General features: G+C 38.3%; 1 protein-coding gene across 1 annotated transcript in view; it reads right to left on the reverse strand.

Moving 5' to 3' along the window:
- Positions 1 to 21,855, reverse strand: part of AP4B1 (adaptor related protein complex 4 subunit beta 1) — a 558,401-nt gene that overhangs the window by 463,312 nt on the left and 73,234 nt on the right. Inside the window, exon 4 of the mRNA XM_044072898.1 lies at positions 10,399 to 10,546. Coding sequence (XP_043928833.1) covers positions 10,399 to 10,546 — 148 coding nt within the window. The remainder of the gene's footprint in view (positions 1 to 10,398; positions 10,547 to 21,855) is intronic.

Raw genomic sequence — 21,855 nt, forward strand, 5'->3', positions numbered from 1 at the left:
GGCAGTTCAATCAACTGGAACTACGAGATAAGATAAGAAAATAAAATTCCAGGCCTGCTACAAGAAACAGAACAGACAAAGGATTTTAAAGCCTCAGATTGTCATAAATGAAACATCCCATTCTCCCTGGTGCTGCAGAAAGCCAAAATGGACTGTTCACATTTCTGAAGATGGGAGAGCCTTAAAAATCTTCAAAAAAGTAGATCTTGCTTCTTTCCTTGTGCTTACAGAGTATTTAATGCCATCCACAGTAAAAATTAGGTTATTAGGATATTTCATTTGAAATCTGATATTTTTGTCAATCAGAAACTTACAATATGGAGCCAACATTTGTCTAGATTGGCTTATTTGTGTTGGTAAATCCTGTGCTATAGAAATTTTATTATTTTGCCACATTATAGATCCACCAGATTTTTTAATAGTTAACAGTACTTTGCTCACATCTTGGTAGTTCAATATTTTAACATAAACAGGTCTGGGTATATTTGAAGCTTGAGATTCTCTGTATGCTCTATGCCCTTTCTATGACCATCTGCTTAACAACCTCAGAGTCCTTGAGCAGTATTTCAATATTTGTGTAATAGAAGTGATCAGGTCATTATATTGAATAGATTCTGGGATCCCTCTAATGATTATATTGTTACGTCTGGATCTTGCTTCCAAGTCCAGAATTTTATTTTGCATCATTTGAATGTCAGTTCCATGTGTCTCTGTTCTTTTAGTGAGCATTAATATATTATCTTCATTGGTAGCAATTCTAGTTTCTGCTTTCTCCATTCTTTCGAGAATCTGATTACATGTGTCACTAAATGAAAGTGTTTGAGATGTTAGCTCTTTTAAGGCATCCTGTATAGGTAGCAATGCTGATTTGATTTCTTCCATTGTGACCTGTTGATCAGATTTTGTTGATGGCCCTGTTTTTGCAGTCTCTTGCTGTTTGATAGTTTTCTGTCTCTTGATTAAAGATTCTTTCTCCGGTGATTGCAAAGCTGACAGCTTGGTTTTGGAAGTTGTAGTTTCCATATTTTTGTCCTCCTTTGACATTTCGAAATTCTGCACAAAGATTTATTTCCCAAAGAAAAGTTACAAAAGTGAGATCAATCAGTCCTTTGTTTGGTGCTCTGTTCAGAGTCAACCTGACAATCAGATCCAATCCTGCTATTACCAAGTATTTTTTTTCGATTTTTCTTTCTCAGAACCAAAAGTGACTTCTGGTCAATTAGTAATAACTGCCAATTAGTTTGTTTACTATAAGTATAACTCCACAGGGTTGATTTTTTTCTCAGGTATTTGAAGAGCTGAAGTACTGCAGTGCTTATAGAATGGCAGCCATCTTTGTTCTTCGAGACCAGAGAGACTTCACATACCACTGTATCTTTCTTTATCATGTGGAGTTTTGCCAGGGTATCATGAAAAATCATAGATCCCATGACACCCATAATCCTAAGGCATTCTCTCACACTGACGAAGTCTGACTGGAAAATCTTAGAAACACATCTAGATATAAATCTATTTTTTCTCGTGGAAGAAAAGCTCTTTGAACCAAGGTGTCTAGCTGTCTCCCCCTGGAACACAACCCCATGTGAAGAAGTCAAAAAAGACATTTGAATGTTTTCTTGGAATCCCAGTTTGCATAAGAGATTCTTGGCTGGGATACCTTCTGGGTGGAGGCTGCATGCACTCCTTGTATTCATGTGGGTTTCCTCCAAGTTCTCCAGTTTCCTCACACATTCCAAAGACATTCAGTAGGTGGACTGGACACTCTAAATTGGCCATAGGTGTGAGTTTGCATGTGAGTGTGTGGTGTGAATGAACACCCACAGCAGGACTAGCCACCTGGAGGTGTAAACCTTTTCTCCAGATGATTGTCACTGTTGAAGGGACACCCCCGACCCCATGTGCAAAAATGGGAAAAAGGGGCTGTGGATGAATGGATGGATGGAACTCCCCCAAGTGAGAGATTCCTGACACTTACAAACAGACACTGCAAAGCTAAGCACGTTGTCTAAATATAGAAAAATAAGGATACCCTGTAGCCTGCGATGAGCTATAACTGAAGACAAACAATTTGTGAACATTCTTAGGCAGTGGACAGTCCAAAGGGTAAACAGAGACCTGATAATGTGATCCTGACACAGAAAACCTTAAGAAATGTCTGAGGTCTAGATGAACAGAGATGTGAAGATAAGCATCTTTTAAATCTGGAGTTACCAGGAAACTTGAATGAGGAAGGAGAGGTAACAGGTTCTGAAGTGACAGCATTTTGAACTTGGACACCATCACAAAGAGGTTCGGGAAACAACAAAGATCCATAACTGGTCTCCAAGCATTTTCTTTCTTTGGTACTAAAAACAACCTTGAATAAAAACCTTTCCCAACCTGGGAAAGAGAAATTGATTTTATCACTCTCTGGGACAGCATGTGATGAAGGACAGGAGAAAATAAGAGTCTGATCTGGTGGATGAGGAATTACTTCCTGAAAAGGAGGGATTTCCTCCCACTGCCATATGTAACCTTGATGGATGTTCTGCAGAACCCATTTGTCTGGAAACTATCTGATACCAAAGAGAAAAATGGAGATTCAGACGGAACAGGGACTGCCAGATTGGGAAGAGGGTACAAGGTCCCTTATATTGTCATTCTGACTTGTTGAACTAGCCTTGGTTTTGGGTGTTCCTGAATTATTTTTGGAACCTCCTTGCCATGTCTCCTTAAACAGCTGTTAACCTGCATTTTGTTGAGACCTTTTATTTTGGTTTTTTTTTGCCAAAATTGGATGGGGGGGTTAGAGAATCCCTTGGGAAATTTGGAAAAGGAGATCTGAAAATCTTGAGAGATTCCCTGTAACAACTTTCACTTTTCATCACAATATTTGATAACATCTGAAGCAGAGGGATCAAAAGCTAAATCTCTGTCCAAAGGAGAATTATTATTTTATCAAATAAATGCAACCAGGCAAACCTCTTTAAAACAATACCAGTGGCCATAGCCCTGGAAGAAGTATCAATCAAGTCATATGCACACTGTAAACAAGGAGTAGTGACTTGTACAATGGGAGAATTTAAAGCAGATTTTTCCTCACAAGAAGAAACTACAGACAAAACATTCCTTGCACTTTCACAATTACCAGAATAAATTTCAACCCATGGGAATGACAATTCAAAAGTCTAAAAAATCAAGGATGCAGAAGCGTATACTTTCCCCCATGCTTATCAATAATCCTCCCATCCTTGTCAGAAAGAGTAGTACTGGAATTAACCAAATGTTTAACAGCAGTAGAATTAACTAAAGCTATAGCTGTTGGGTCAGATTTGGGAAGAGTGTATAAAAAGTTAGAAGACTGAGGAACTTTACACATTCTTTCTTTTTAGGGGCAGCAGGCTATCAGGAAAATTGTAGGCAGTGACACACACATCCTACAGAGCTTACAAAACTGGAGGAATGGGTGAGGGTTCTGGAAATTGTCTGTAATAGCCCATAGTATTTTCTGAGGCACTCAGAAACCTCAGTGTTCTCCCACTACTAATACTGGGACATTCTAAATATAATCTCACAGAAAGAAACCCTTGACAGGGAGAATCAGAAACTGAACTCTCCTCAGTCTGAACCAGAAAATAGTGGGGAAAAAAAAAACATGCATCTGTCTTCCCTTCATCTTCCTGTCCAGATTCAGAATCGTGAATATCTTCAGTAAAAGAAGTATCCTCCTTTCTTTTACCAAAAAACACCTTATAAGAAGGATCAATAGCCTGAGTTAAATCCTTAGCCAGTCCCAGTAAACTATTCCTGTCCAATGAAAAGTTGAGGAGTAAATACATTTACTTTTCTGATCTTTTTGACAAGGAAAATGGGGTCAGCAATGTTATTAATGGCTGCAACAGCTTCCCCAGGGATGGCATAACATTATAAAACTATAAATAGAACCAAGGCAATCAAAGTATCCAATGCGACTATTTATTAATATAACTTGAAAATACACTTAAAAGAGCAAGTTACAAAACGTGTATAATCCAAAACACTAAGCGCATTCACCCATCTCATCTGTGGGTATCATCAGAGTAACTTCCATTAAAAACACTTCCTTAATATACTTGTTCTAATTAAAAATTCACCAATCAGCCTTTCCTTCATTAAGTACATTCTTGTTTAAAATACAAATTCAAATTCAACGCCTCATTATACCTAATTACAAAAAATGTATTGATATATGTATATGTACACAACAATTAAAATGCTTTCTATCATAATATTTCATCCTGTTACATTAAATATATAAATAAATAAATATATGTAAATATATATATATATATGTGTTCACAGTACAATAATGTAAAACATTTAATAATATAAATATAAATTAAAAACTAAAAACAATAATAATATAAAAATGTAACAATATATCACCAACATAAAATGAATACCCTTATACTACATAAGATTTATATTTCAAAATACTAGAGATGGAGAAATGTTCATTAATTCCTGGCATACTACTAGCATTAAGTCTAAGTTGCCATAAGCATTCTTTTGCTTCTAATAAATTTTTAACATCTCCCCCCTTGTTTGTGTTGTATGGAATCCTATCTATTACAAAAAATATAAACTTTTTAAAATCTTGACATTTTGTACTGTGTACATATAAGGAATTAGTTAATCTTTTGTTTTTAATATCCCTGTTGTGTTCCATTATACGGTCCTTTAATTTTCTTACAGTTTTTCCTACGTAAAATGCTGGACATGATAAACAAGTAGCTAAATAAACCACCATTTTTGTATTACAATTCACATATCCTGGACATTTCATAGATTTGTTATAATTCTGTGTCGTAACGTACGGACCATCATTAATAAATTTACATATTTTACAAACCCCACATTTACTCATTTTAGAATTATTGTATGATTGTTTGTTACTGTTGTTCTCAAAACAATCCTTTAGGTTCTTTCCTCTACTATATGTAACATTCGGACAATTACTAACAATACTTAAAACCTCTAATTTGTTACTAAACACATTCACCCATACTTCCTTCAAGATATTAACTATTGTAGTGGATGTTTCATTAAACGGTATAACAAATGCGTCTCCTTTGTTATTTGTTTTTTCTTTCAAAACTTTATTAAAACCAAATTTTAAAATAGGTTTAAAACTAAGGTTCCGTTTAATCAATATTTCTTTCTTTGTCTCCATAAGTGATTGCATAGGATATCCCCTCTCTGTGAACATTCCAATAAGTTTGTCAATCTCAATATTAAAATTATTGTTGTCACTTATAATCCGAGACAGTCTGACCATCTGACCCTTTACTAAATTCCTTTTTGGAAAATAAGGATGACAACTGTTAAAATGTAAAAAGGAATTTGAATTAAGTTTTTTTTCCTGAATATATGTTAGAATGTATTCCTTTTTCATTTATTTGAAGCAGTATGTCTAAATATTCACAGTTGTTCTTATAGACATGGTGTGTAAATTTTAAAAGATATTAAATTAAAATTAAAAAAATATTAAAAAATATTTATATTATTAAATGTTTTACATTACTGTGAACACACACACATATATATATATATATGTACATATATTTATTTATTTATATATTTAATATAACAGGATGAAATATTATGACAGAATGCATTTTAATTGTTGTGTACATATACATATATCAATACATTTTTTATAATTAGGTATAATGAGGCGTTGAATTTGAATTTGTATTTTAAACAAGAATGTACTTAATGAAGGAAAGGCTGAATGGTGAATATTTAATTAGAACAAGTATATTAAGGAAGTGTTTTTAATGGAAGTTACTCTGATGATACCCACAGATGAGATGGGTGAAAGCGCTTAGTGTTTTGGATTACACACATTTTGTAACTTGCTCTTTTAAGCGTATTTTCAAGTTATATTAATAAATAGTCGCATCGGATACTTTGACTGCCTTGGTTCTTTTTATAGTTTTATTCATTTTACGTTTGTTTTCTATTAATGCCATAACATTATGACTAAACAAAGAAGCCGTCCTGTTCTCTCTACCAGTACTGACAAGACCGACTCTCCCTTACCCACTGAGGGGACTCCCAGCTGCCGCAAAGGACATGACTAATCCCCAGTCCACAGTGTCTCATGCTGCTACACTAGAGGGATCTGGGGTAAAAAAATATGAGTGGTATAAGGAACCAGCTATGGCCAAAGCAGAATCACCCACCTGTGGCTGACACAAATAGCTAGACAGTGGTGGAGGCAAAGGCTGTTTGCTTAACTTTTTCTTTTTGTGGCCAGAATAAGGACCAACTATGGGACCAGTTGTTTCTTCCATGGTCAAGCCAAAATTATGCCTCTCTATCAGGGAAAACAAGAGCAAAAGCTGGTAAAAAATTAAAGTCTTTAAAAGTCACTTTTCCCACACAGACTAAACTTTAAAACACTTTGCCAGCTCAAAAGTAAAAAAAAAAAACAGTTTCTCCACAGAAAAAAAATGGTTTTCAGTTATTTTAAAAGACTTTTAAACTCAAAGGAAAAAAAGAGCGCTATTGTTTAAAAGTACAGTTAGGTCTCATTACAGTTAGTTAAAACAAACACTTGGCTTAAAAATGTTTCCTAAACAGGAAAGTACAATAAAAGAACAATTTCTCTAAAGTTGGAGGGTTTTTCTCCAAAGGGACCTTATCTGCCCTGTAAAGGAATAGCACAAGCCAGCCGCTGATCCTTAAAAGCCTGCAGGGAGCATACTCTTCAGCAGCAGGAAAGCTGTGAAGGGCTTGGCATCCAAACCTCTTGTTCAATCACCTCAGCTTAAGCTGACAGTTTGAGAGTGGAAGGTGCCCTTAAGCTTTGGAAGCTGGTTGTTGCATCCTGTGCAGGATATAACCCATACAGTTAGGGCAAATACAGTAGTAAACAATATGATGAACATCACGCATACACACCTACACTCCGCCAAAACGTCATTCAATTAAATGTTCACACATTAAACATACTCTACATTCAATCAAATTGCCATTTAAAAAACTTATCTTCAAAAGTTACACTGCTGGCATAATGGTTACTGTCTTCACCTCCCACGTACAACCCACAAGGTTTGATCTTGACCTCTGGCCAATGCTTGTGTGGAGTTCACAAGTTCTTCCTCTATCTTTGGGGCTCCTTCACCTACCAAAAACATGCTGGGTGTTTTAATGTGAAACTCACACAAAATGGGAGCAGCACAGACTCAAGATGCTGCCTATCGAGGGAAGAGTTATGCAGACCATAGATGTATAAACCAATAGCCTCATCTGTGGTGCACAGTATCCTCTATAGAACTTAGCACCGATCACAGACCATGCCGTGTCAGATGACAATGTTGGGAGGGGTCAATATGGCTCTATTCGCCAGTGTGTGCCAACTATAAAGCCCAGAAGCCCTAGGTGAATAAGCTACTATTTGGACAGAGTCAGCTGCTACGGCTGGGTTACGTAGAATAGTGCTGTTGACTGAAAACTGGACATAAAATCAATCAACCTGCCAAACATGAACTAAGGAATGCTACACTCAATGCTGCTTCACCTAAAAGATGCAACTCTGAAGTGAATGGCATGATAGTAAGGAGGAGGATGGACACTCGAAATATCTAAGAAACAAGATGCATGGACAGTGCGGCAAAGGCTGTTGGCTTACGATCCTGTGTCTACTAGTTACACATCAACAGAAAAAATTTTGACTATCCATTATTCAACAAAACATAAGAGATCCACATGTTTGTATATGCATTTATGTATGAATTATATACATACACGCACATGCACAGATATGTGTCGATCTATATTTTATGTATACAGATATATTTATACAGACATATATATATATATATATATATATATATATATATATATACATACATATATATATATATATATATATATATATATATATATATATATATATACCAAAATGCAGGCACAAATGTAGATAGTAGACCACCACACGAGGAATTCCAAATAACAGCAGCACTTTAATGGTAATCCAAAACAGCAGCAATAATATGTAGGAACAGATACACCACACGTTTCGTCCAAAACTTCATCAGAATAACTACACACCCAAAAGTGACATTTAAATACACTAATTAAATTCAAACTAACCAATAAAATTCATTTGCTTTGAATATATTAATTAATTACAAAGTATGTGTATGTTTAAAATGTTTAAAATCAACATATTTGAGTGTTAAAATCATAATAACTTATTTTATACAATACACATAAATCCTCATAAATACATTATTTAAATGAATAAATAAATAAATGAAGTTTATATGAATACTAGTGCATGTTGTAAAAAATTTTTGCTGATCTCATTTTCAACACAGGTGCCAAAGTGATCATGTCATTTATACCTGGGAATTTATTTGACTCTAAAACAATTTGCCAGTATAATTCCCTGTATGCAACCAAAGTTTCCCAACAACCACCCCTGTATGATATCAGGACCAAGCGAGACACAAATTCTTTATTTAAACATACCTTGGTCTGTGATGGGGCTTATTTTAATTTCTTTAATTTCTTTGTTTTAGAAGTTGTACCACCAGATCCAAGGGGTGGTTGTTGGGAAACGTTTTAGAGTCAAATAAATTCCCAGGTATAAATGACATGATCACAAAGTTCCATTATACATTTTTACCACTAGAGGGCATTGTGTGACTAGTTAACATTACAACATGCACCAGTATTCATATAAACTTCATTTATTTATTTATTCATTTAAATAAACTGTATAAAATAAGTTATTATGATTTTAACACTTTCAAATATGTTGATTTTAAACATTTTAAACATACACATACTTTGTAATTAATTAATATATTCAAAGCAAATGGTTTTGGACCTAAACGTGTGGTGTATCTGTTCCTCATTATCTTTGGTGCCTGCATTTTGGTTTATTAGTTTATTTTTGCACCATCCATTTACTTTTTATATATACATATATGTATGTGTGTGTGTACGTATGTACAGATGGGTCTACTTCATTTGCCCTAACTTCTGATTGACCGACACCCATTTGCCCGTGACCATTTACCCGAAATTTCATTTGGAGTTTTTGAATCTCTTTGACATGCTTTCTCACTTCCCTGTCTATCATATAAGAATAGCAAGTGGTTAGCTGACTCATGACCTGTTAGTAAATGCAGCCGAAGTGGGTAACTACCAGTGATCTTTTCTTCATTTTATGGAGTTCACTGATCATTTTAATCTTCAGAGATGGTTTTCACTTGTAGTTTGATGTTAATGTTAAAAAAACTTCCAGAACCTGTGTGTGTACGTGTATATATATCTGTACGGATCTACTTCATTTGCCCTAATTTCCGATTGACCGACACCCATTTACCCGAGACCAAATGACTGAAATTTTATTTGACTGAGATTCAATAAGTCCCACTTTCAGGTCCATTTAGGGATTATTTTAACTAATTTGTTTAGAGCAATTATTTCATTACATAGTTAAACAAAATATTTAATCCAGAAATTGTTATGACTGTGGTTAACTGTCTTATTTTTAGTTGCATGATTTAAAGATAAAAAAAAATGGAAAATTAATTTATTGCTATAACTGATGTTACGGTATTGTCATAAGCTTGTGTTAAAAAAGCACAGCTCTCACAGTAAAGGAGTTGAGTACTACAAAATGTCTGCAAGTGGACATAAAGGGGATAAAGGCTTTTGGCTTCTGTGGGCTTCAGTTATGTAACATTTCTAAGGGTAACAGCTCTGCACAAGAACTCAGGCACTACAACTCCTTTGACAAAGCTGATGGCAAGGCTGGCGAGTGATTCAGTAATCACCTCTGCCATTAGCTATACCAATGTGGATGCAAAGGAATCAATTGACTTCTTCAAGTGGACTTCTTTAGCAATGGGCAGGAATGGAGCACATTCCAGCAATCACAGTCTGTGCTTGACACTTCATTACCTTTGCTAAAATTTTATGCTTCACCTCTTCCAGCATTTTTGACATAGTTCAGCAACTTGTCATTATCCATATACTTCAAACAGGCATTGTAATAGCCTTGAAGACAGTGAAACAACTTTAAAGAAAGGGTTTAACTGAAAAACAAATGATCAAAACATGAACTGTACATCATTATCCAAAAACTTTCATTAATCTGTGGCCATCTCCTCCTATTAAGCCTCCTTGTACCCACGTGAAGTAAAATGGTTATCATGGCTAAAGGCTACCAATGCCTGTTCTAATAACCACCCCATTTCTTCTGTCACTCCATGTTATCTGTCTGTTATCAGTGCTGACTTTTACTACAATCTAAATATCACTATAACATGTACAAACCTCTCTTCCTAGTCTGTGTTATTTGCAAATCACAGTGAATATTATGTACACAGGAAAACAGAAAATGCAAACACAAACCTGTTTAAGAGGTGATATGCAATAGGTTTGTTGACAACAACTCCTCCTTCATGTTGCAGGATTTCTTCAAGTGTTCTCAGGCAGTTCACCATTACTATCGGATCTTGGTCCCGAAGCATGCTATACAATTCATTCACAAGAGCTCCATCTAGTGCCGCGAATAACAGAGTAAAATAAATTTCATTATTTAAGATGCACTCTTACATTACTGCCAATCCATGTCAAGTGTAATGTGAACTTCCCAATACACAAATGTAACCCAGCTGTCAGTATGAAAATGTAAACTACATTTAAACTTACTAAACTCCAACCAGCAAAACACCAACCAACCACACACGTTAGTCAGCAATCCCACTTCCTGCATACACAACTAAACAGTGTGCATTTTTTTCATCTTACTTTTAAGCATCCCTTTGACTAACACTTTCTCTAATACCTGCTGGAAAGCACTAGGAAGCCTTAAACTGATACAAGCACTCATCTCTCCTTGTTAATAAGGATAAATTAATAGTAGGCACTAAACAGCCTATAATTGCAAAGTACCTTGCTAAGATAAGGGAAAACACCTCCTGTACTTTACAAAAAATAAAAAAAAGCATCAAACCAGGCATGTCCAAGGGTCAGCTTCCAGTGATTTCTCCTGTCCACCTGGTGAATCTGGGCATACTGGGGCAATGCAGCAATTGCCTCATGTACACAGACAACCCTCTCCTCCTACCACCCAACACTACAACCTGTGAGAGATGCACTTACATAGCCAAAATGGAAGCAAAGCTCTCTCCACCCAAGATTGTGCTAGACAGTCAAGAGGAGAAGGTTAACACCCACACTACACCTCAAGCAACACATAGCTCTTCTAAACCCACACCACCAACACCCACATATAGCAACACTAGGCCCTTAACTGTAACCTGCCCAAGCAACAAGAACCTCTGAAGCTGAAATGCAAACAAACACCAGTCACAACCAAAGTGTCACATAGTTCAAAACACCTGTGTGCCACCCAGCAACAGCTCCTAAGGCAAGACAATGTACCTAACACTTTAGTCATAGGTGACTCTATAGTCCGGCACACTGATGTCCCTCTCACCAGGTTGAACAAGGAGAAAATTACAGTCAGCTGCCTGTCGGGTGCCAGGATCTGCCACATAACACATGTACTCAAGTCACTCCACAACAAGTACAAATATGACTCTGTCATTGTCCATGTTGGAGTGAATGACTTGAGACATACCTCCCTGGACTACATGAAAAGAGACATGGAAGAGCTCTCGGATCATGTGGCCCAGGCAGGTATTACCCTAGCCCTGAGTAGCATCCTGCCTTCGCCCAAAATGATACCACAATATAAGGACAAAATGACTGACTTCAACAATTGGCTAAGCTTCTGTTGTCATTCAAAGGGGATCCAGTACCTGTCTGCCTGGGATGACATGATTGACAGACAATGATGCTTTGCCAGAGATGGTCTGCACCTGTCGCCTCTGGGATTCAGGTTACTGGCTAAGGCTCTTGCCACCCCTATAGTGCCTTTTTTAGGCAACGTTCAAAGAACAAAACCACCCCCTTAACAGGTACAAGCATGCAAAATCTGAAGGTAATGCTACTCAATGCTAGAAGTCTAAACCTCAAAATGCACGGTCTCGAGGCACTCCTAAAAATGGAGAACATTGATATCTGTGCAGTAACTGAGACCTGGTTCAAGGCTCCAGAGAGCACCCCTGCAATACCAGGCTACAACTCTTACCACACTTTTCAGCCACCAAAGCAGGACCGAAACATTAAAGGTGGAGGAGTGTCAATATTCACCAAGGATATTCACACCACCAGGCTAGTTGCCCAACACAATGCGTCTGAAATTCTCCAGGTGCAACTAACACTAGGTAAGACTGCAATCCAAATTGTAGCTTGCTACAGATCCCCCACCATACCCCAAGATTCTCACTACACCTTTCTAAACATACTGGAAAATATTAAGATAGAACCAAACACCCTAATACTGGCTGATTTTAACTACCCTGCCATTAACTGGGAAAGCTACTCATGTACCAACACCTTTGCCCAACGGTTCTTGGAATTCATAAATTCCAACGCCCTGGATCAACTAATCCATAGTCCCACCAGGGGCTCCAATATCCTAGACCTGGTCATTACCAACATGGGAAACTGATGCTCCACACCTATGGTCACCCCCTCGTTAGTCACATCTGACCATAAGCTAATCACCCTTAACATCCACATCCCACCTCCCAGTAAGGAAACCTCCATAAAAACTTCTCCAAAGCCAACTTCATGCTATTCAAGTCAGAAGTGACAAACTTCATGACACCCATGCAGACGGGAGCTGAAAGTTCAACTGCTGAATCCTACACTAAGGCACTGTACGAGCACATCCACTCATGCATAAATCGTGCCATCCCAAATAGAACCCAGATGCTCTCATCCAAAAAAAAGAAGCCATTCTGGTGGTCCCCTGCCATAAACAAACTTTACAACAAAAGGAAGAAACTGTTGCAGAAAAGAGGAAAATCCCAGGATGCAAAAAACTTCCTTATCAGCCTCAGTAAGAAACTGAGATCCCTCATAAAATCCTCCAAAGCTAGTTACGAAAATAAAATTGCCAAAGATTCCAAAGACAACAACAAGGCATTCTATAACTATGTCAAGAATCTAAATGGCAATGCTCAGATCTGCTCTGAGCTAAAACAGAATGGCATTAAATATACTGATCCCAAGGATATTGCCAATATCCTGGCAGATCGATTCAGTGCCAACTTCACCCCCCTCTCACCCCCTAGATGGCCCATCTCAATACTGGAAGATTGCCAAATTCCGGTAATAATGGCCACACAGGTAAAAAACGCACTCTCCAAAGCTAAGAATACAGCATCCATGGGACCAGATGACATCCCGGGCTGTGTACTACATGAACTACAATATGAACTGGCACATCACCTAAGTGTCATGTTTAATCATAGCCTCACCTCAGGTTTCGTGCCCACTGAGTGGCGCACAGCTACAGTTATCCCACTCCACAAGGGGGATCCACCTTGGATCCTGGAAACTACCATCCCATCAGTCTGACAAGCCTTATCTGCAAGGCCATGGAGCGTATTATCATGGAACTTATAAACAAAGACATTGGCAACCTTCAAACACTGGACCCCACCCAGTTTGGGTTCGTGAAGGGCCGATCTCGTCTCCTCAACTTGATTGACCTCTTCGAATCAGTCTCCAGAGTCATGGACAACGGTAAGGTGGTCCACGCAGCCTATCTAGACATTGCCAAGGCCTTTGACACCATCCCCCACTCTGGAATCATAGATAAACTTACTAAGCTGGTCATTAATCCCTACATCACCCAATGGGTTGCTAACTGGCTTACTGATAGAACCCGCACTGTAAAAGTAGCCGACTCCAAATCCAGCTCCAGACAGGTGATAAGTGGAGTACCTCAGGGTTCAGTCCTGGGACCACTCTTGTTTAGCATCTACTTCTCTGAAGTACAGGCCAACACTAAGGGACTCTGGATAACAAAGTTTGCAGATGACTGCAAACTGGGAGCCATTATTGAATCCCCAAATGATGTGGATACTCTACAAAAGGGCCTTACAGAAACAAATGCTTAGTGGCTGAGCCATGGGCTCAAGCTCAATGCCAAGAAATGTATAGTTATCCCCTTTGGGAAAAAACATGTATCCGTGAATTACCATATAGGTGGTAGTACACTAAACATCGAAAGTTTGATAAGAGACTTAGGGACACAGGTGGACAGTGGTCTCACCTTCGATAACCACATCGCCACAACAGTCAGGAAATCCTTCTATGTGGCACACCTCATCACTAAGGGCTTTTCATCCAGAAAAAAGGAGGTCATTGTCCCATTGTACTCATCCCTCATTAGACCCATTATAGAATACAATGCCCCGTTTGGTATGTACCTCTCAAGACATCTGCAACAACTGGAAAGGCCACAGAAATACCTCACTAAAAGAATCACAGGCCTAAAGCAGATGCCCTACGCTGACCGCCTTAAAAAACTACAGCTATACTCTGTCACATATCGTCTACTCAGAGGCGATCTTTGTTTAACATACAAGGCCATGTCAAACCCAGAGCTGTTGGACATGCTACACTTAAAGAAATCTCAATCCCTCAGAGCCACACGCTCCAGGGATCTAAACCTTGTCATCACAATAAACAAAACATGCTGGAGGGATAGGTTCCTGACCCAGAGACTCCCCAGACTCTGGAACAGATTACCCATACATGTCAAGCAGAGTGCCTCTTTGGTCCTCTTCAAAAGGAACCTTGACGATTGGATGGGAGAAAGGAAATTCACCCCGGGGATCATGTCAGTCGCCCTGCTAGACAGGGGTCCAGGGAAGTAAATAGTGTGGGAAGAAATAGCCAGGGAATTGTTATGGCTAGGCTTGTATAGGCCTTAGGGCTGATAGCCTAGTACCAGCCTATGAACCTATTGTTCCCAAATTCCTATAGTAATTTGCTCCTAACCTTTTCTAAACACCCCACCTCCAGTTATTTTCTCTCTGTTACTATATTCACTACTTCTACTATGGTTGGTTTAGACTTTGACATTTTCTAGTAACTGCATTTTTGGCAGACTCCAGAATTAAACTCGGCAAATCCTTACTATGTCTAGACAACTTGTAACCTGTATTTCACCTCAAAAAGTCATTTCCTTGGTTAAACTAATCTGATCACCCAGAATTTCTCACAGAGTAGTCTAAAAGAAATATCTAAAGTCTGCAACTCATTACACTTCCAAGAAATATGTTCCCTGGATAGGATTCTCTTCACCCAAAAGTCATATATGATCTCTTCATCTTCATAACTGGATGGCCATAGGCATCCTCAGACTGCTTCCAGAGGGTAGAAGATATTCAAATTTTCAGGAATGCTGAGTTTGTCAGAGAAAAGACCTCTAAACCCTTGATTCTGGGGGCCCTCTCTGCCCCGGGGCAGTGTCCAATGGAGCTCCCCCACTACCTTGGCAGGGGTGCTCCCATACAAGAGGAGTCAAAGCCAGAATGCTGGGATTTCTTAAACTAGAAATGCTTACCTCCCCTTTGGCTCCTGAAATAGGATCTCTGCAGATCAGAAAAGCAAACTCTAATGGCAAAAACAATTCTACTCGCTTGCTCTTTGACAAGGTATCTTTAATCCATGGACCAAACAGAAATTATCTATCTTAGGGAGCATTCAGGAAGAATAGTTTAAAGTTGTCCGCAAAATCAAACAGCCTCAACCAAGCATGGTGGCTTACAGCAATGCCAGTACTTGCTACTTTATATACACCATCAGCTGCATTAGCTAAATGCCTCATTTGAACATCAGTGATGGACAACATAGCAGCCAGATGAGTTTACATGCTCTTCATAGTGTCAGCAGTTGGAGGCCTCATTAAGGCATTTATTACCTCAATTCAATAGTTCCCTCTGTAACTAGTAATTTGCAAAATGTAATACACGGCCACTGAAGGGAAAAATCACTGCAGCATAGACAACTTTTCCCACAATGATCCACTACTCTGGAATCCCTGTTAGGAGAATGGAACATGGAACTCTCCTCTGATAGTCCATTTTAATGGCTATAGCAATCATAACCAAATTAAAGAAATCCTTTACTTCAATGTGGATGATCCTTAGGAGGGAAAAGCACCTTATTTGGTTAATGATGGATCAGTTCCACTACATCAGGATCCTGCCAAGCTCCCTATGTGACATCACCGATGAGGAAATCCACAGAAGGAGCCACCCACACCCAGGAAGCAGAAAGCCTCAAAACACACATCCTTATCTGGGAAAGGAATATTGGTAGGTCAATTCTTCCATTGCTTCAATAAATGCCTTAACAATTAATTCACCAAAAGTGATGTTATTTAGTGGCGTGGGATGCCTGGGAAAAGCCCTGAGATAAACATTGGGGGAGATATATATGCAATGTTTTAGCCTCTGGATATTATCTCCCTGATCGACCTGTCCTGTGTGATGGCATGCTATGCACGAAGGTGTAACAGATTTGATCTCCTGAATTACTCTAGAGTACAACAATTGGGCAACTCCTCATGGACCTTGCAGATGAGCTCCAGGAGGGGGACAGTGAAATCCATGACTTTTGCAGAACCCTGTTGCCTCTAGGATAGTATTCATTCATCCTGGAGACCTTCAAATTCACATAGATTTCTATCAGAATGCTGCTTAAATGGGTTTTCTGCAATCCTCTGTTTGGGATAAAAGATTCAATGAAATATCAAAAATGTAACAACAGATGTGACCATTCTCCCTTCCAGCCCATATTTTTATAACTTCTCTTTAACCTGGGGTTCAAACAAGAGTAAGCCACTTTACAGGGCTCTCTACAAAAGGATGCATTGATGTTCAAAGGAAAATTGCAGTGCCTGATCCAGGCACGGCACCAAACAGCAATGCTTGTCCAAACTACACGGGCTGCTCCATCTATTAAAATTATGCAACAGTCACAGAGAGAGATTAGTAACATTTGCTAATGGTGCCATCTGGGACTCTAACTTACATTGTTAAGTTACATAAGTCAACTTTTTCAGTGTTTCTACCATTATTTCCACCAGGTCATGCTAACAATGTCTAATATGCATCAGGTAGTTGAGTTTCAAATGCTGAAAGTACCCAAAACATAAATGCGCTTACTAAAGTGGCCCACTGCTGAAGATTCCTTAATTGGTTGATGGAAAAAATACAGTTGTGTAACTAAACGTATCATAACAGTAGATGGTTGAACAACCACTGCTGCAGTAGCCCTAGCTACAGTGGATATAAAATAGGTACACCCCCTTGTTAAAATGCCAGGTTTTTGTGATATAAAAAAATTAGACCACAATAAATAATTTCAAAACGTTTCCCACCTTTAATGTGACCTATAACCTATACAATTCAATTGAAAAACAAACAAATCCATTAGGAGAAAAAATATAAAAAATAAAAAACATACACTACGCTGGTTGCATAAGTGTGCACACCCTTAAAATAATACTTTGTTGTGGGTGCAAATCCTTAAACTTATACTTTGTTGACGCACCTTTTGATTTAATTACAGGATTCAGTCTTCTTGGGTACACACCTGCCATCAATTAGAGAGACTCTGATTAACCCAAATAAAGTTCAGCTGTCCTAGTAGGATTTTCCTGACATTTACTCAATTGTCTGCTACAGTAAAAGCCATGGTTCACAGAGAGCTTACAAAGCATCAAAAGGATCTCATTGTTGAAAGATACCAGTCAGGAGAAGGGTACAAAAAAATTTCCACAGCATTGGATATACCATGGAACATAGTGGAGGCAGATATCAAAATTTGGAGAAAATATGGGACAACAGTGATGTTGCAAAGAACTGGATGTCCCTCCAAAATTGATAAAAAGACAAGATGGAAACTGGTCAGGGAGGCTCCCAAGAGACGTACAGCAACACTGAAGGAGCTGCAGGAATTTCTGGCAAGTACTGGTTGTGTACTACATGTGACAACAATCTCCTGTATTCTCCATGTGTCTGAATTATGGAGTAGGGTTGCAAGACGGAAGCCTTTTCTTACACAGAAAAACATCCAGGTCCAGCTAAAATTTGCAAAACAATACATCAAGTCTCCCAAAAGCATGTGGGAAAATGTGTTATGGTCTGACGAGATTAAGGTTGAACTTTTTGGCCACAATTCCAAAAGGTACGTTTGGCGCAAAAACATCACCAAAAGTACACCATCCCCATGGTGAAGCATGGTGGTGGCAGTATCATACTTTGGGGTTGCTGTTCCTCAGCTGGAACTGGGCTTTAGTCAAGGCTGAGGGAATTCTGAACAGTTCCAAATACCAGTCACTTTTGGCCCAAAACCTTCAGGCATCTGCTAGAAAGCTGAAGAGGAATTTCACCTTTCAACATGACAATGACCCCAAGCATACATCTAAATCAACAAAAGAATGGCTTCACCAGAAGAAAATTAAAATTTTGGAATGGCCCAGTCACAGCCCAGACCTAAATCCAATAGAAAATCTGTGGGGTGACTGAAGAGGGCTGTGCACAAGAGATGCCCTCGCAATCTGACAGATTTAGAGCGCTTTTGCAAGGAAGAGTGGGCAAATATTGCCAAGTCAAGATGTGTCAAGCTGATAGACTCCTACCCAAGAAGACTAAATTCGGTAATTAAATCAAAAGGTGCTTCAACAAAGTATTAATTTAAGGGTGTGCACACATATGTAACCAGCTTATTGTACGTTTTTTTATTTTTTTAATATTTTTTCCCCTAACAGATTTGTTTGTTTTTCAATTGAATTGTACAGGTTATAGGTCACATTAATGCTAGGGAAATTTTTGAAATGATTTATTGTGGTCTCATTTTTTCATATCACAAAAACCTGGCATTTTAACAGGGGTGTGTACACTTTTTATATCCACTGTATATGGGTAAAATCCTAACAAGAAATAAACAGCCAACCAGCAAGCCAGCTTCCAAAGCTTCAGGGCACCTCCCAATCCATCAGTCAGCTCAAGCCAAGCTGCCTAAAAAGACAGGTTTAGGCACCAAGCCCTTCACAGCATTCATGCCAACAAGACAGGGAAGCTAAGCACTGAAAGGACAATTCTAGGAACAACAAAAAATAGCTATTCACAACATGGAATAAACAACACAACAAAAAACAAGGGTGATGGAGGGAGCAGCTATTGTATCAGTGATCATTTATTTGAATATCTACTTTTATGTTAAGTTTACTTAGACAACTGTACTGTGTTCATCATACTGAGGGTCTAAGCAAAACCTGATCTAGACCTAAAGAGGGAATCAAGCAAAGAGAACCAAGTTGCTGCTTCTAGAATATTTGTAGAATCCAACCCTTTCCAAAAAGCCACAGATGAAGCCAGGGCCTGGTAGAATCAGCCTTGATCCTGCCTGGAATAGTTTTATTGCAGTGACAATAATGGAAAGTAATAGCCTGAGACAACCATTTAGAAATAGCTTGTTTTGACACAGGCCGTCTCTTCTTACCTTCACAAGAAATGAACAACTGATCTGAAGATCTTAAAGATTTAGTTACGTCAAGATGGTACTGCAGTTGTTCGTGGTCATTCAATGCATGGAGTATCCTTTCTCATTCATTTTAAGGTTCAAGAGAAAAAAAACAGGGAGATGAGTAGTTTGGCAAAAAGTAAACTCAAGTACCACTTCAGGCATAAAAGAAGAATTGGTTCTCAAAGAAACCCAGTCTCTGTAAAAGATGAGATAGGGATGGCTCACCGTAAGAGCTCAGAGCTCAGGTACCATTCTTTCAGCAGTAAGAGCAATCAGTAAAACAGTTTTCCGTGGAGCAAGTATTAGCTTCTGTAGCATAAAATTAAGATCCCAAAGAGATGCCACCAGTTTTCTTGGAGGCCTCCTATGCAAAACTACCTTAATAAACATTTTGACATGAGAATGTACTGAAAGAGGAGAATCCATGGATAGACATGCAGAAATGGCAAATAAATGAACCTTGATGGAGGACTAAGGAAGACCATATGATAGTAACTCTCACAAATATTGTAAAACTAGAGAACAACTAGCCCTGGATGGGTGCTGATTATGTCACTGGCTCCAACTAGAAAACCTTTACCATTTGCTAATCTATGATTTTTTAGAAGTAGGCTTTCTTACCTCCATGAGTACCCATTGCACTTTCTCAGTAAACAGCTGCCTAAAGGGAATTAAGACCCTATCATTCAAGCAGTGAGTTGGAGCTGATTGGGGTCACGGGTATATCAAACACCCCTGATCTTGAGTTAGTAGATCCATTCTGTGAGGAAGCCTGTGGTACCTGCCCATGACCATTCCACTGTTGCTTGGGTCAAACTGGGTCATCACAAAGATCTTGGGGGATTTGTTCTGAATCTTCAGAAGTACCCTGGATATTGTGGAAAAGTCCAAGGAAAGGAAAATGCATCCATCTTCCAGGCCTTCTTGCACTGAGCGCTGTGCAGAACTTTGATAGCTGCTTGTTCAGAAAGGAGGTAAATAGGTCTACTTGTGGAACTCCAAACAGATGGCTCAAATCTTTGAAGACTCCTTGATGTAGTTTCCATTTGTGAGGGTCTGCCCTTGTCCTGCTTAGCTTGTCTGCCACACAATTTTGTTCTAATAAGATGTAGAACATCTATAGAGTGAGATTGTGCTGTGAAACTATATCCCAAGCTAACATGGGAAGCCTGCAAAGGGAGTACAACCTGGCACTTGGATGTTGGTGTACCAAAAGACTGTGGTATTGTCTGTAACAACTTGAAGAGGTCCCAGGGACCAAAGATGATTCAGACAATTAACTGCCTTGATCAGGACAAGCATCTATTTTATATCCATGTGCTTCTGTCAGTCCTTAGTGCCCCACACACCTTGCTGTTTTCTCCCTCCTAATACTGTTTCCACAGCAAAGTCTGAGGTGTCTGTGGTAAATTACTATATTGCAGCAGGGAGGGAGAAGGGGAGACCTAGGTTTAGGGAAATTTGCTTTCTTCACCTATTGATTTCTCTTTGGAGCAGCAACGTTTGACCTCAATGCAGTTGGATACACTTTCATATAAAAATTTCCATTTATTGTACATTACAATAGTAATTGGACAGTTTGACCACCAATGATTTGACCCCAATTAAATTTAATATCAGCTTTATACAACTTACTATTTTAATCAGGAATTTTACATAGGAAGTGTATGCATTATTTAATATTTTAAACATTAAAATCTTAAGCAATTAACAATAATATTATTTTATGTAGCTCTAATGTTAATTTAACATATTATTTATTACGTAAATATAGTTAATTTAATTTACAATAGTTTTTAACATGTTAACAATAAAGTTAATTAGTGTAACCGAACATACACAGGATATGAACAAGCGTTTTATAACTTTTATCTGCTCAAATTGTCCAAGGTCAAAAATATTTCTATTCTTGCCATTTTATTAGGGATCAGCAGAAGGCATTAATGCCACACTTTTAGTGAGCTGTGGTGTAACGATAGTTTTGATTTGTTTTTCCTTTCTAAGAATAAATACAGTATGGGAGTATTACAGAATTGTAGATCAAAATGGTAAACTTCAGTAATTCTGAATTTATTTATATGTAACAATGTTTGTTTCTACAGCATTATGATGGCTGTCTACATTTTGAAATTTATGATCTCACTGCAATGCAGGTATTCCTGGAGTTTCTCTATGTTCTGCTGTTCTGTGATTGAAACTACCGTAACTGAGGCGTTTTCATTTATGATCTCATTACGATGCAAGTTATTCTAGAAGTTTCAGTATGTTCTGTTGTTCCGTGATTTAAACTAGTGTATATGAAGTATTTTCATCTGTCTTCAAGGGTTATAAGTTGTTTTAAAGATATTTAATGTGGTACAGATGTACCTTTGAAATGTGTCAATGCAGGGGTCAAAACATCCT

This window comes from Protopterus annectens, chromosome 5.part1 (genome assembly GCF_019279795.1).
Source record: "Protopterus annectens isolate FY-2018-M chromosome 5.part1, PAN1.0, whole genome shotgun sequence".
Lineage (NCBI taxonomy): Eukaryota > Metazoa > Chordata > Ceratodontiformes > Protopteridae > Protopterus > Protopterus annectens.